The 13,333-nt window shown below is 53.2% G+C and overlaps 1 protein-coding gene across 1 annotated transcript; it reads left to right on the top strand.

Annotated features, from left to right (window-relative positions):
• The first annotated feature begins 6,947 nt into the window (after positions 1–6,947).
• On the top strand, positions 6,948–12,973 carry INSL5 (insulin like 5). The gene is made up of 2 exons (XM_073643849.1): positions 6,948–7,180; positions 12,563–12,973. The coding sequence occupies exons 1-2, from the start codon at positions 7,003–7,005 to the stop codon at positions 12,799–12,801; spliced, it is 417 nt and encodes a 138-aa protein (XP_073499950.1). The 5' UTR covers positions 6,948–7,002; the 3' UTR covers positions 12,802–12,973.
• Positions 12,974–13,333: the final 360 nt, after the last annotated feature.

The raw sequence follows: 13,333 nt of genomic DNA, 5'->3' as shown, positions 1-13,333 counted from the left end.
TATGGAGACTTTAAGGCCCACTGTGTTGATCAAGTTAATGGTTGGCATAGACTGGTAGAGCCCGATGTGAATCTGTTAATCACCAGCTAATATAACAACTTTAATGAATTTCACGTGAAGAAGTGCAGATCTATGTGATCACACAGATTCATGCTAACACAGAAAGTATGGATGATATTTGGAAAATGTCTATCATGCCAAATTACCTGTTCATGGATGCTGCGTCATCTCTTATCATTGTTTCATTTTTATCTGTTATGCACACGCCCGGACTGACTGGCGTGTGCGTGTTTATGTAGTGATTCCACTGTGCCATGAACCGGAGAGTGCCTGGAGGGGCGTAACTAAGTATCTGCCTGATCTGACCAAGGTCGCACGACGGCATACGACACCAGTGCACCAGGGAGGAACCGAGCAGAGGAACCAGGGTCTACTCCAGGTCAGACTCCGGACACGGCTGTTGACCCACACCGGGGAATACAGGAACAGGCAGACTAGAGCACAGGCTGGGTAGGGTCCAGTACAGACTAGGAGACAAATTCGAAACCGCAGACGCGGTAGACAGAGCTGAGCAAAGCGAAAACCACAGACGCGGTGGACAGAGCTGAGCAAAGCGAAAACCGCAGACGCGGTGGACAGAGCTGAGCAAAGCGAAAACCGCAGACGCGGTGGACAGAGCTGAGCAAAGCGAAAACCGCAGACGCGGTGGACAGAGCTGAGCAAAGCGAAAACCGCAGACGCGGTGGACAGAGCTGAGCAAAGCGAAAACCGCAGACGCGGTGGACAGAGCTGAGCAAAGCGAAAACCGCAGACGCGGTGGACAGAGCTGAGCAAAGCGAAAACCACAGACGTGGTGGACAGAGCTGAGCAAAGCGAAAACCGCAGACGCGGTGGACAGAGCTGAGCAAAGTGAAAACCGCAGACGCGGTGGACAGAGCTGAGCAAAGCGAAAACCGTAGACGCGGTGGACAGAGCAGAGCAAAGCGAAAACCGCAGACGCGGTGGACAGAGCAGAGCAAAGCGAAAACCGCAGACGCGGTGGACAAGGCTCTGTTCACACAGAACAGACTAGAAGGGAAAGGCAGAACCAGATACCCACAGGGTACTTGCAGAGAAGTAGCGAGTGGACCACAAACTCACAAACGGAAGTACAGTGACAACGAGCAGGAGTTAGGTACGAGTACAGACTCTGCAGAAAAAGGAAAGGAACGGACATAGAGAAAAAAACAGGTAAAAGATAGGAGAGAATTCAGACTGGAACTGAGTGTACGGAGGAGACCGACACTACAGTGGGATACAGGAGCGGGTCTGGGAATACGGCCCCCAGAGAGGCGGGACGAACAGGCAAGGAGCGTGTTCAGACTGGCCTGGAAATACAGCCTCCAGGAAGGCGGAACGAACAGGCAAGGAACGAGTACAGACTGCAGGTTAAGGTACACAGATAGGACACAGTACAGACATGGAAACAGATATTGCAAGACAGGTAACATAGACAGGACCTGGCATGTCAGAGACAAAAGCCAACTGACAGGGCAAGATGCTCAGGCGTGGGTTAATTGGAGCAGCTGTTTTAAATACCAGGAGACAGACAGCAATAGGCTGAGGACGCACAAGGGGTGTGCCTGCAGCAGGTACAAAAAGCAGGAAGTGATCGGGCGCCGCCCTTAAGCAGCAGACACAGAGGCAAACAGACAGCATGGAGGGAAGCCAGAGAGACATTCTGGACTGGAGATCAAGTGCGCGCTCTTGCACAGTGGGAGATGGACCACTATGCAAGGACGCCGCCAGGTATGTTACAGTACCCCCCCCTTTATGCCCCCTCTTCTTCAGGCCTGCCAGAATGTTCCGCAGGGAATTCGAGGGCCAATCCTTCACTTCAAGGAGATCACTTCCACTGTCCACTGGAGAAACTGGTCTCATCTGGTTAGCTAGGATGCTACCTCCTATCCAGCCATCCTCAGCAACAGACGAAAAGGGTGGAGTACCAGGAACAGCACACAGGGAAGTCTCTCTCCACTTATTATCAGGTAGCACCCCAGAGGATTCAGGAGACAACTGGAAGTCCTCCGCCGGGTTGGAGGGGTGCAGAGACTCGGGGGTAACCTCTGCTTCGGGGTACATCTTGTCAAGCTCACAGGATGAAATGGGCGAGGTATCAGGTACAAGGTGTAGAAAAGTCCCTGTTACCTTGTTTTCTGGTGGTACCCAGGAGGATTCAGGAAACAACTGGGGATCCTCCGCCGGGTCGGAATAGTGCAGAGACTCGGGGGTAACCTCTGCTTCGGAGTACACTAGATCGGACTCGCTAGATGAAGCGGGCGAGGTATCAGGTACCGAGTATAGGAAAGTACCTGTCCATTCGTTATCAGGTAGCACCCCGAAGGGTTCAGGAGACAACTGGAGCTCCTCCGCCTGGTTGGAGAGGTGTAGAGACTCGGGGATAACCTCTGCTTCGGAGTACACTAAGTCGGACTCACTGGAAGAAGCGGCCGAGGTAACATGTACCGAGTATAGGAGAGTCTCAGTCCATTCGCTATCAGGTAGCACTCCGAAGGGTTCAGGAGACAACTGGAGGTCCTCCGCCTGGTCGGAGGGGTGTAGAGACTCGGGGATAACCTCTGCTTCGGAGTACACTAGGTCGGACTCACTGGAAGAAGCGGCCGAGGTAACAGGTACCGAGTATAGGAAAGTCTCTGTCCATTCGCTATCAGGTAGCACCCCGAAGGGTTCAGGAGACAACTGGAGGTCCTCTGCCTGGTCGGAGGGGTGTAGAGACTCGGGGATAACCTCTGCTTTGGAGTACACTAGGTCGGACTCACTGGAAGAAGCGGCCGAGGTAACAGGTACCGAGTATAGGAAAGTCTCAGTCCATTCGCTATCAGGTAGCACCCTGAAGGGTTCAGGAAACAACTGGAGGTCCTCCGCCTGGTCGGAGGGGTGTAGAGACTCGGGGATAACCTCTGCTTTGGAGTACACTAGGTCGGACTCACTGGAAGAAGCGGCCGAGGTATCAGGTACCGAGTATAGGAGAGTCTCTGTCCATTCGCTATCAGGTAGCACCCCAAAGGGTTCAGGAGACAACTGGAGGTCCTCCGCCTGGTCGGAGGGGTGTAGAGACTCGGGGGTAACCTCTGCTTCGGAGTACACTAGGTCGGACTCACTGGAAGAAGCGGGCGAGGTATCAGGTACCGAGTATAGGAGAGTCTCTGTCCATTTGCTATCAGGTAGCACCCCGAAGGGTTCAGGAGACAACTGGAGGTCCTCCGCCAGGTCGGAGGGGTGAAGAGACTCATGGGTAACCTCTGCTTCAGAGTACACTAGGTCGGACTCACTGGATGAAGCAGCCGAGGTATCAGGTACCGAGTATAGGAAAGTCTCTGTCCATTTGCTACCAGGTAGCACCCCGAAGGGTTCAGGAGACAACTGGAGATCCTCCGCCTGATCGGAGGGGTGTAGAGACTCAGGGGTAACCTCTGCTTCGGAGAACACTAGGTCGGACTCACTGGACGAAGTGGGCGAGGTATCAGGTGCAGGGTATAGGGAAGTCTCTCTCCAATTGTCCTCAAGTGGTATCCCGGGAGATTCAGGAGGCAACAGGGGGTCCTCCGGTGTGAATTCTGGGTGCACAGCAGTCTCTTCGGGCAGGAGAACTGGTGCACTACCCACGCACATTACCCGTTGGGGCTTCTCCGGGATACAGGGAGATGAAGCTTCAGTAGGGACTTCAAGGTTAGGGTCAGGAGGTCTCAGGGAGGACAGACCCTGGCGTGACGGCTTGCCTCTACGTCTAGCACGTCTGGACTGCCTCTTGAGGTTGGGAGAAGTATCCCGGAGAGTGTAGTCACCCTGTGAGGATTCTGGGTGGGCAGTAGTCTCATTGGGCTGGAGGACTATTGCGCTACCCACACACATTACCCATCGGGGCTACTCCGGGATACTGGGAAGTGAAGCTTCAGCAGGAGCCTCCGGGTTAGGATCACCGAAGACCGTTAGAAAGGCCACCAGGAAGGCCATTATGTCTAGGATGATAGGATCCTGTGCATCCCATAGGGGAATGATCCAATTCAAGGCATCACCCGCTAGGTAAGACATCATGAATCCCACCTTAACCCGATCTGTGGGAAAACATAGAGGGTAGAACTTGAAGTGTAGCATGCATTGCTCCACAAATGCACGACTCTGTCTTGGATCCCCATAGTAACGTGGCGGATCCGCAGGAACGAAAGCTGATAGATCCATCTGGACGGGTGCGTAATTCGCCTGGAACTCAGCTAAGGGAAAAAAAAAAAAATAAATTATTTATTTTTAATGCACGTATTCGCTGGAAAACATCTCAGAGAGCGAAGGCCGTGGGGCTCAACGGGAACCATGGCCTGAGCATGCTGTTATGCACACGCCCGGACTGACTGGCGTGTGCGTGTTTATGTAGTGATTCCACTGTGCCATGAACCGGAGAGTGCCTGGAGGGGCGTAACTAAGTATCTGCCCGATCCGACCAAGGTCGCACGACGGCATACGACGCCAGTGCACCAGGGAGGAACCGAGCAGAGGAACCAGGGTCTACTCCAGGTCAGACTCCGGACACGGCTGTTGACCCACACCGGGGAATACAGGAACAGGCAGACTAGAGCACAGGCTGGGTAGGGTCCAGTACAGACTAGGAGACAAATTCGAAACCGCAGACGCGGTAGACAGAGCTGAGCAAAGCGAAAAGCGCAGACGCGGTGGACAGAGCTGAGCAAAGCAAAAACCGCAGACGCGGTGGACAGAGCTGAGCAAAGCGAAAACCGCAGACGCGGTGGACAGAGCTGAGCAAAGCGAAAACCGCAGACGCGGTGGACAGAGCTGAGCAAAGTGAAAACCGCAGACGCGGTGGACAGAGCTGAGCAAAGCGAAAACCGCAGACGCGGTGGACAGAGCTGAGCAAAGCGAAAACCGCAGACGCGGTGGACAGAGCTGAGCAAAGCGAAAACCGCAGACGCGGTGGACAGAGCTGAGCAAAGCGAAAACCGCAGACGCGGTGGACAGAGCTGAGCAAAGCGAAAACCGCAGACGCGGTGGACAGAGCTGAGCAAAGCGAAAACCGCAGACGCGGTGGACAGAGCTGAGCAAAGAGAAAACCGCAGACGCGGTGGACAGAGCTGAGCAAAGCGAAAACCGCAGACGCGGTGGACAGAGCTGAGCAAAGCGAAAACCGCAGACGCGGTGGACAGAGCTGAGCAAAGCGAAAACCGCAGACGCGGTGGACAGAGCTGAGCAAAGCGAAAACCGCAGACGCGGTGGACAGAGCTGAGCAAAGCGAAAACCGCAGACGCGGTGGACAGAGCTGAGCAAAGCGAAAACCGCAGACGCGGTGGACAGAGCTGAGCAAAGAGAAAACCGCAGACGCGGTGGACAGAGCTGAGCAAAGCGAAAACCGCAGACGCGGTGGACAGAGCTGAGCAAAGCGAAAACCGCAGACGCGGTGGACAGAGCTGAGCAAAGCGAAAACCGCAGACGCGGTGGACAGAGCTGAGCAAAGCGAAAACCGCAGACGCGGTGGACAGAGCTGAGCAAAGCAAAAACCGCAGACGCGGTGGACAGAGCTGAGCAAAGCGAATACGGCCCCCAGAGAGGCGGGACGAACAGGCAAGGAGCGTGTTCAGACTGGCCTGGAAATACAGCCTCCAGGAAGGCGGAACGAACAGGCAAGGAACGAGTACAGACTGCAGGTTAAGGTACACAGATAGGACACAGTACAGACATGGAAACAGATATTGCAAGACAGTTAACATAGACAGGACCTGGCATGTCAGAGACAAAAGCCAACTGACAGGGCAAGATGCTCAGGCGTGGGTTAATTGAAGCAGCTGTTTTAAATACCAGGAGACAGACAGCAATAGGCTGAGGACGCACAAGGGGTGTGCCTGCAGCAGGTACAAAAAGCAGGAAGTGATCGGGCGCCGCCCTTAAGCAGCAGACACAGAGGCAAACAGACAGCATGGAGGGAAGCCAGAGAGACATTCTGGACTGGAGATCAAGTGCGCGCTCTTGCACAGTGGGAGATGGACCACTATGCAAGGACGCCGCCAGGTATGTTACATTATCTCTATCATTTTGTGCTGATTCATTTTTTAATAAATCATTATATCAGTCAGAGCTCCATATTTCTGATTCAGATCTCCAAATCTCCTGCATAGGAATTAATTCTGATAAAATTCACAGTGCCTGGAGCTTCCACTAGAGGGAGCTCAAGGGCTTACTACATACTGTTTTACTACTGAGTTCAGTAGACACATTGTATGAAATGAGCTCCCTCTAGTGGTGACTGCAGGCAACCAGGATTTTATCATGTCACTTTTATGTCCATGCCAGGGAATTCGGAGCTCTCTAAGAGAAAAATGGTACTTTGATCTCCTTAAAGATATACTGATAAATGAATCCACACAAAATAATGAACCTTTAAAAAATAATTAAAAGCTAAATAATCTTAAAGGGTGAAAAAGAAATAGTAATTATTCTGTCCCTATATCGCTCTGTATTATTATAGATACTGATATTATTGGCATTGCTGTATCTTCATGTTCACCTGTACTGCCTGACAACCTCGCACAGGATGAGTGACCCTCACAAACTGGGTAATGTCAGTATAAACTCTGCATTTGTCCCAGGGTCATTTCCTTTAAAGGTTTTTCCATATAAACAGTGCACATATGTATGAAGAAGAAAATGTCCCCATCTCATTGTGTACACACAGGTGATGATGGCACCTTAAAATCTCTGAAGCCGGTATAATGTGTTAAGTAGCAGTTTAACGACCCTATGACCCTGGGATACATCCGAAATTACCTGTCACGTTATATGGAATTACTACATTTATTATGCGCCGTTAACCATTGCAGAACGTTCCAGCCAATAGGATGTTGAGGTTTCGGGTATAAATTGGATAGAATTTCCGTCTCTGTACATCTCCTCCACATTTCTTGAATTCAGACACACTTCAGCCAGCCTTCAGTTTCCAGCATGAAAGTCCTACCTGTCTGCTGTGCTTTGCTCATTCTCCTGGTAGCAGCTGAACAAGTAACAGCAGATGGACAATTTGTGAAGCTCTGTGGCCGGGAGTTCATCAGAGCCGTGATATATACCTGTGGAGGATCCCGCTGGAGGAGACTATTGTCTGGACAGCCCCAAGACATGGCTGGTAAGTGTATTGACTTTGACATAAGTTGCAGTACCGCTTTCATCCACTAGATGGTGCAGCACGGCAGCACATTGTACTTTGTAGACTACAGCGGTCAGGATTCATATACACCGGATTCATATACACCGTCAGCAGAAAACTGCGTCCAAAACTATCACACTCTGTTCTACCTTGCACATGGTTTGAGAGGATGGAGAATGAGACATATATTAATAGGAACACCAGAGACAAATCCTGAATCATCCACTACACAGTTAACTTTGCCATTGTGTTATTATAAGGGAGTATTCTTATTTTATAAGATGATGGCATATTGCTAGGATTGGTGGGGGTCCGATCACTAGGTGCTGCACCCATACTAAAAATGAAGGGTCTGCACAGCCAGTCTTTGTGCAGGGGTACTACACCATAGCATAGCTCCAATGAAGTGAATGGGGCCGGCTGCAGATCCCTGCATAGTAGTAGCTTGGAACAATAGGGAAAGTGCAGTGAGAAAGCTTTGGACCCTTCATTCTCCTCGGTGCCGGACTACTCTCATCACTTTATAAGATAGCAGTAAAAGTATTAATTATTCACTTTATTACAATAGAGGTATCAGACTCCTAAGAACCTGGGCGACTTGTGGATTGTTAAGGTCTCAGTGCCATTACAATGTCAGGTTTTTTTTATCCCCTTTACATTTTTTTCCCAACTTGTAGGGGCAAATGGGAACATATTTGGCTTAGAATTGAGGTTTATTGCACATTGTAACGGGTCCGGGAGGCGGAACCTCTGAGCTACTATACAAGGGGGCGGCCCTTGTAAGGGAGCGGGTGGCAGTCTCTGGATGAACGGACAGGGAGTTACGGCAAGTGATCAGGGCAGTCTCTGGGTAAGGGGTAGGTACGACCTGTGATGGCAGAGCCTCCGGGTAGGCTAGCAGGCAGATGGTAGATGTGTGCTCCCAGGTGAGCAAGCGAGAGTCTCTGGAATAGCAGGTGGTCACGGCACGTGACGGCGGAACCTCCGGGCTGGCAGGCAGGTAGGTAACGGAGAAGCGCTCCCAGGTGAGCGGGCAAGAGTCTCTGGAATAGCTGGTGGTCACCGCACGTGACAACGGGACCTCCGGGCTGGCAAGCAGGCAGGTAACGGAGATGCGCTCCCAGGTGAGCGGGCAAGAGTCTCTGAGATAGCTGGTGGTCACAGCACGTGACAACGGAGCCTCCGGGCTGGCAAGCAGGCAGGTAGCGGAGAAGCGCTCCCAGGTGAGCGGGCAAGCTGGTCCATAGACAGACTGACCGGAGTTGTAAGGCAGACCGTCGGACCTCAGGCAAGCAGGCAGGTAGCTGATGTGCGCTCCCAGGTGAGCGGACAAGTTGGTCCTTAGACAGACTGACCGGAGTTGTAAGGCAGACCGTCGGACCTCAGGCAGGCAGGCAGGTAACAAGTATTCAGGCAGGAATCAGGCAGGTAACTAGCAGGAAACTGGCAGGAAACTGGCAGGTAACTGGCAGGTAACTGGCAACGGGACCTGAGGGCTGAAGCACAGGTGAGACACAGGTGCAAACAACATTGCTCGGGCACCTCCATTTTGGAGGAGGTGCCTTTTATATGATGAAGTCCTCCGGCCATTGGCCGGGGACTTTTTAGGGCGGCGCGCGCGGCCCCTTTAAGAGGAGGGGAGCGCGCGCGCGCGCGCCCTAAGCACAGGGGCCGGGAAGGAGCGCGCGCCGAGAGCAGAGCAGGGAGAGGACGCCGGGCAGGAGCGCGCGCTGACAGCAGAGCGGGGAGAGGACGCCGGGCAGGAGCGCGCGCTGACAGCAGAGCGGGGAGAGGACGCCGGGCACGGAGCAGAGCGGTGAGGGGAGCAGCGTCCCTGCCTAGCAGAGGGCAGGGACGCCAGCGCTACAGTACCCCCCCCTTTAGGCCCCCCCTTTTTTAGGCCAGACAGAAATTTAGCTAGGATGAGAGGGGCATGGATGTTCTCCCGGGGCTCCCACGTTCTCTCCTCAGGACCAAACCCCCTCCAATCTACCAGAAAAAAGGTCTTTCCTCTTACCCTTTTGCTGGCAAGAATGTTCTCTACCTCAAACTTGTCCTCAGCAGAAACCAGAGCAGGAGGCGTACCTGTAGACTTAGAAAAAGAGTTAAGTACCACAGGTTTGAGGAGAGATACATGGACGGAGTTAGGGATCCGTAAGTTGGCCGGGAGTTTCAATTTATAGGCTACCGGGTTGATCTGACCGATGACCACCAGTGGGCCGATGAACCGAGACCCTAACTTATAGGAAGGGATCTTGAGTCGGACATATTTGGACGAGAGCCAGACTTTATCCCCAGGACGGAATTGAGGAGGGACCATCGCTAAATGCTGCCAGGGGGCAGCAGGTACTGGCAGAGGAAGAAGGCGGCCGGCCGACAGGTGTCTCGGAACTTTGTTGCGGGCGCAGGACACACAGGCAGAAACAAAGTCCATAACATCCTTGTGCAGGTTAGGCCACCAGTAGTGTCGGGTAATAAGCTGGAGGGTCTTTTTCCGACCGGCGTGGTCAGCTAGTTTAGACGAATGACCCCAGTGTAGGATTCTCTCCCGATCAGGTACCGATACGAACGTCTTACCAGGAGGGAGACAATTTAGACTCACGGGAGCCACCTGCATTACTCTGGCGGGATCGATGGGGCAGTCACATGGTCTATGAGGTGGTGATGTCTCTGCCTCCTCCTTAACAAAGACATCAGCACTAGACCAATAAGAAATCGGAAGTCCAGGTAGATTAGCTGGGATAGGAGAGGGACGGACGGAATGGACGGGAACCAGGCAGGTTTTATGACAGGCCTGTCCCCAGTGAAGGACTTCTCCGGTTTGCCAGTCAAGCACGGGTGCATGTCTCTGGAGCCAAGGCAGACCTAGCAAGAGGGCGTGAGGGAGACCAGGCAGAACGTGAAAGGAGATACTCTCTGAATGCAGCATTCCCACCTGCAGAGTAATGGATTCGGTGATGAATTGGATGGGGCGAGGTAAGAGGCCCCCATCCACGGCAACAACAGACAAGGGTACAGCCAGAGGTTTGGTGGGGATGCGGAATTTCTCCACCAGGGACTGTGAAATAAGATTTCCGGCTGCTCCAGAGTCAAGTTGGGCTAGTTCGGAATAACGATTCTCCCCGCAGATGATTGAGACTGACAACAGCAGGGATGGAGAGGATTTATTTTTGTCTAGATCGACCCCTCTGAGTGAACCTAGATACAGGCGTTCTCCCGACCTCTCCGGGCAGGCACGGATCAGATGCTCCTTACTGCCACAGTAGAAGCAGCTCCCCTCGGCACGGCGGAAATCCTGACGGGATTTGACCATCTTGGTCTGGTCGACCTGCATAGGCTCAGGAGAGTGTACCTGGGGAGAAACGGAAGGAATGACGGGTTCCTGGAAAGTAGGAGCTAGACGTGGAATCCTTCTCTCACGGGTGACCTCTTTGGCACGCTCCTGGAACCATAGGTCAATCCGGGTGGCAAGGGTTATTAGATCATCGAGAGTGGTAGGAATGTCCCGACCAGCAAGTTCATCTTTAATACGGCCGGACAGACCCTCCCAGAAGACGGATACCAGGGCTTCGTTATCCCAGGCCAGCTCCGAGGCAAGGGTACGGAACCGTATGGCATATTGGCCCACGGTGAGGCTTCCCTGACGGAGGCGAAGCAGAGAAGATGCGGATGAGGTCCTCCGTCCGGGTTCGTCGAAGGCTTTCCGGAAAGCCATGAGAAAGGCAGGCAAGTCGGACACCAGGGGATCTCCTCTCTCCCATAGAGGATTTAGCCAGGCCAGGGCCTCCCCGGTGAGATGGGACATGATAAAGGCAATTTTGGCTCGGTCGGAGTTAAACTGGTGGGATAATAGTTCAAAATGCAGGGTGCACTGATTTATGAAGCCCCGAGCCTGGACGGGGTCGCCTCCGAAGCGAGGAGGTGCAGAGAGCCGGGGTCCGGAAAAGGATACCATGGTACTGGCGGAGGTTGTTGGTGGATCAGACAGAGTGTTCAGGCGAGTATTAACATTCCGCAGGTGACCCAGGATGGTCTCCTGTTGGGACCTCTGACGGGACAGTTCAAGACAGAGGTCCGAGAGCGAGGGAGCTTGGGTGCCACCGGGTTCCATGGCCCGAGCAAAACTGTAACGGGTCCGGGAGGCGGAACCTCTGAGCTACTATACAAGGGGGCGGCCCTTGTAAGGGAGCGGGTGGCAGTCTCTGGATGAACGGACAGGGAGTTACGGCAAGTGATCAGGGCAGTCTCTGGGTAAGGGGTAGGTACGACCTGTGATGGCAGAGCCTCCGGGTAGGCTAGCAGGCAGATGGTAGATGTGTGCTCCCAGGTGAGCAAGCGAGAGTCTCTGGAATAGCAGGTGGTCACGGCACGTGACGGCGGAACCTCCGGGCTGGCAGGCAGGTAGGTAACGGAGAAGCGCTCCCAGGTGAGCGGGCAAGAGTCTCTGGAATAGCTGGTGGTCACCGCACGTGACAACGGGACCTCCGGGCTGGCAAGCAGGCAGGTAACGGAGATGCGCTCCCAGGTGAGCGGGCAAGAGTCTCTGAGATAGCTGGTGGTCACAGCACGTGACAACGGAGCCTCCGGGCTGGCAAGCAGGCAGGTAGCGGAGAAGCGCTCCCAGGTGAGCGGGCAAGCTGGTCCATAGACAGACTGACCGGAGTTGTAAGGCAGACCGTCGGACCTCAGGCAAGCAGGCAGGTAGCTGATGTGCGCTCCCAGGTGAGCGGACAAGTTGGTCCTTAGACAGACTGACCGGAGTTGTAAGGCAGACCGTCGGACCTCAGGCAGGCAGGCAGGTAACAAGTATTCAGGCAGGAATCAGGCAGGTAACTAGCAGGAAACTGGCAGGAAACTGGCAGGTAACTGGCAGGTAACTGGCAACGGGACCTGAGGGCTGAAGCACAGGTGAGACACAGGTGCAAACAACATTGCTCGGGCACCTCCATTTTGGAGGAGGTGCCTTTTATATGATGAAGTCCTCCGGCCATTGGCCGGGGACTTTTTAGGGCGGCGCGCGCGGCCCCTTTAAGAGGAGGGGAGCGCGCGCGCGCGCGCCCTAAGCACAGGGGCCGGGAAGGAGCGCGCGCCGAGAGCAGAGCAGGGAGAGGACGCCGGGCAGGAGCGCGCGCTGACAGCAGAGCGGGGAGAGGACGCCGGGCAGGAGCGCGCGCTGACAGCAGAGCGGGGAGAGGACGCCGGGCACGGAGCAGAGCGGTGAGGGGAGCAGCGTCCCTGCCTAGCAGAGGGCAGGGACGCCAGCGCTACACACATACTAGGTCGTTATTCAGACTTTGCATAATGTACCTATGATTCGATCACTAGTTATGTAGAATATGAAGAATGCTGTGTTTTCTGCAGACAGTGAAGACTTCTTCGCCATGCACACCGTGGATGAAGACTCAGTGGGACCCGTAGAATATCACGTGCAAAAAATAAACTCTCAGGACCAAGAGAACCTGCAGGAAACAGAATCATCTGAAGAGTTCTGGGGGGCGAAAAAGAATCCGGCTCAAGAAAGACGCGACCTGAATGAACTGCTGACCACGGCCTGCTGCAAAACCGGCTGCAAAAAGAAGGAATTGAGCTCACTCTGCTAGAGCCGTGTGTGTCCATATCCACAGCCGGAGCATAGATCATCGATATTCCCACCAACCTTCACAAACAACTGGTGTCACTGTATCGGTGCTAATGATTTATGAAAATGTTAAAAATGAAATTTTCAGACCTCAGTTTACAGCTGTGTACAGACGACTAATAAAGGTTATACTTGCAGGATACCTCAGTGTCATTACTTCATGCCAGGGCCTGACCCCAATAACGCCCCCATATCAGTGCAGAATTGGATTGTAGGAAGTAACAGATGTTGCTATCACAGAAACGCATGTATTTTATGCAGCATTTTTCCTGCCAACACTTTGCTACAGAAAAATCTGTGGCAAATATTCAACATGTGCACATAGCCTTAAGGTACAACTAAAGTTTTTTTAAGCTTTTTTTCTGCTGTAGAAACATCATGTACAGTACAGACCAAAAGTTTGGACACACCTTCTTATTTAAAGATTTTTCTGTATTTTCATGACTTTGAAAATTGTACATTCACACTGAAGGCATCAAAACTATGAATTACCA

This window comes from Phyllobates terribilis, unplaced genomic scaffold, assembly GCF_046119375.1.
Source record: "Phyllobates terribilis strain yellow unplaced genomic scaffold, ASM4611937v1 Scaffold_8__6_contigs__length_399053987, whole genome shotgun sequence".
Taxonomy (NCBI): Eukaryota; Metazoa; Chordata; class Amphibia; order Anura; family Dendrobatidae; genus Phyllobates; species Phyllobates terribilis.
Note: the sequence above shows the minus strand (reverse complement) of the source record. Positions and strands in the feature narration are given on the sequence as shown.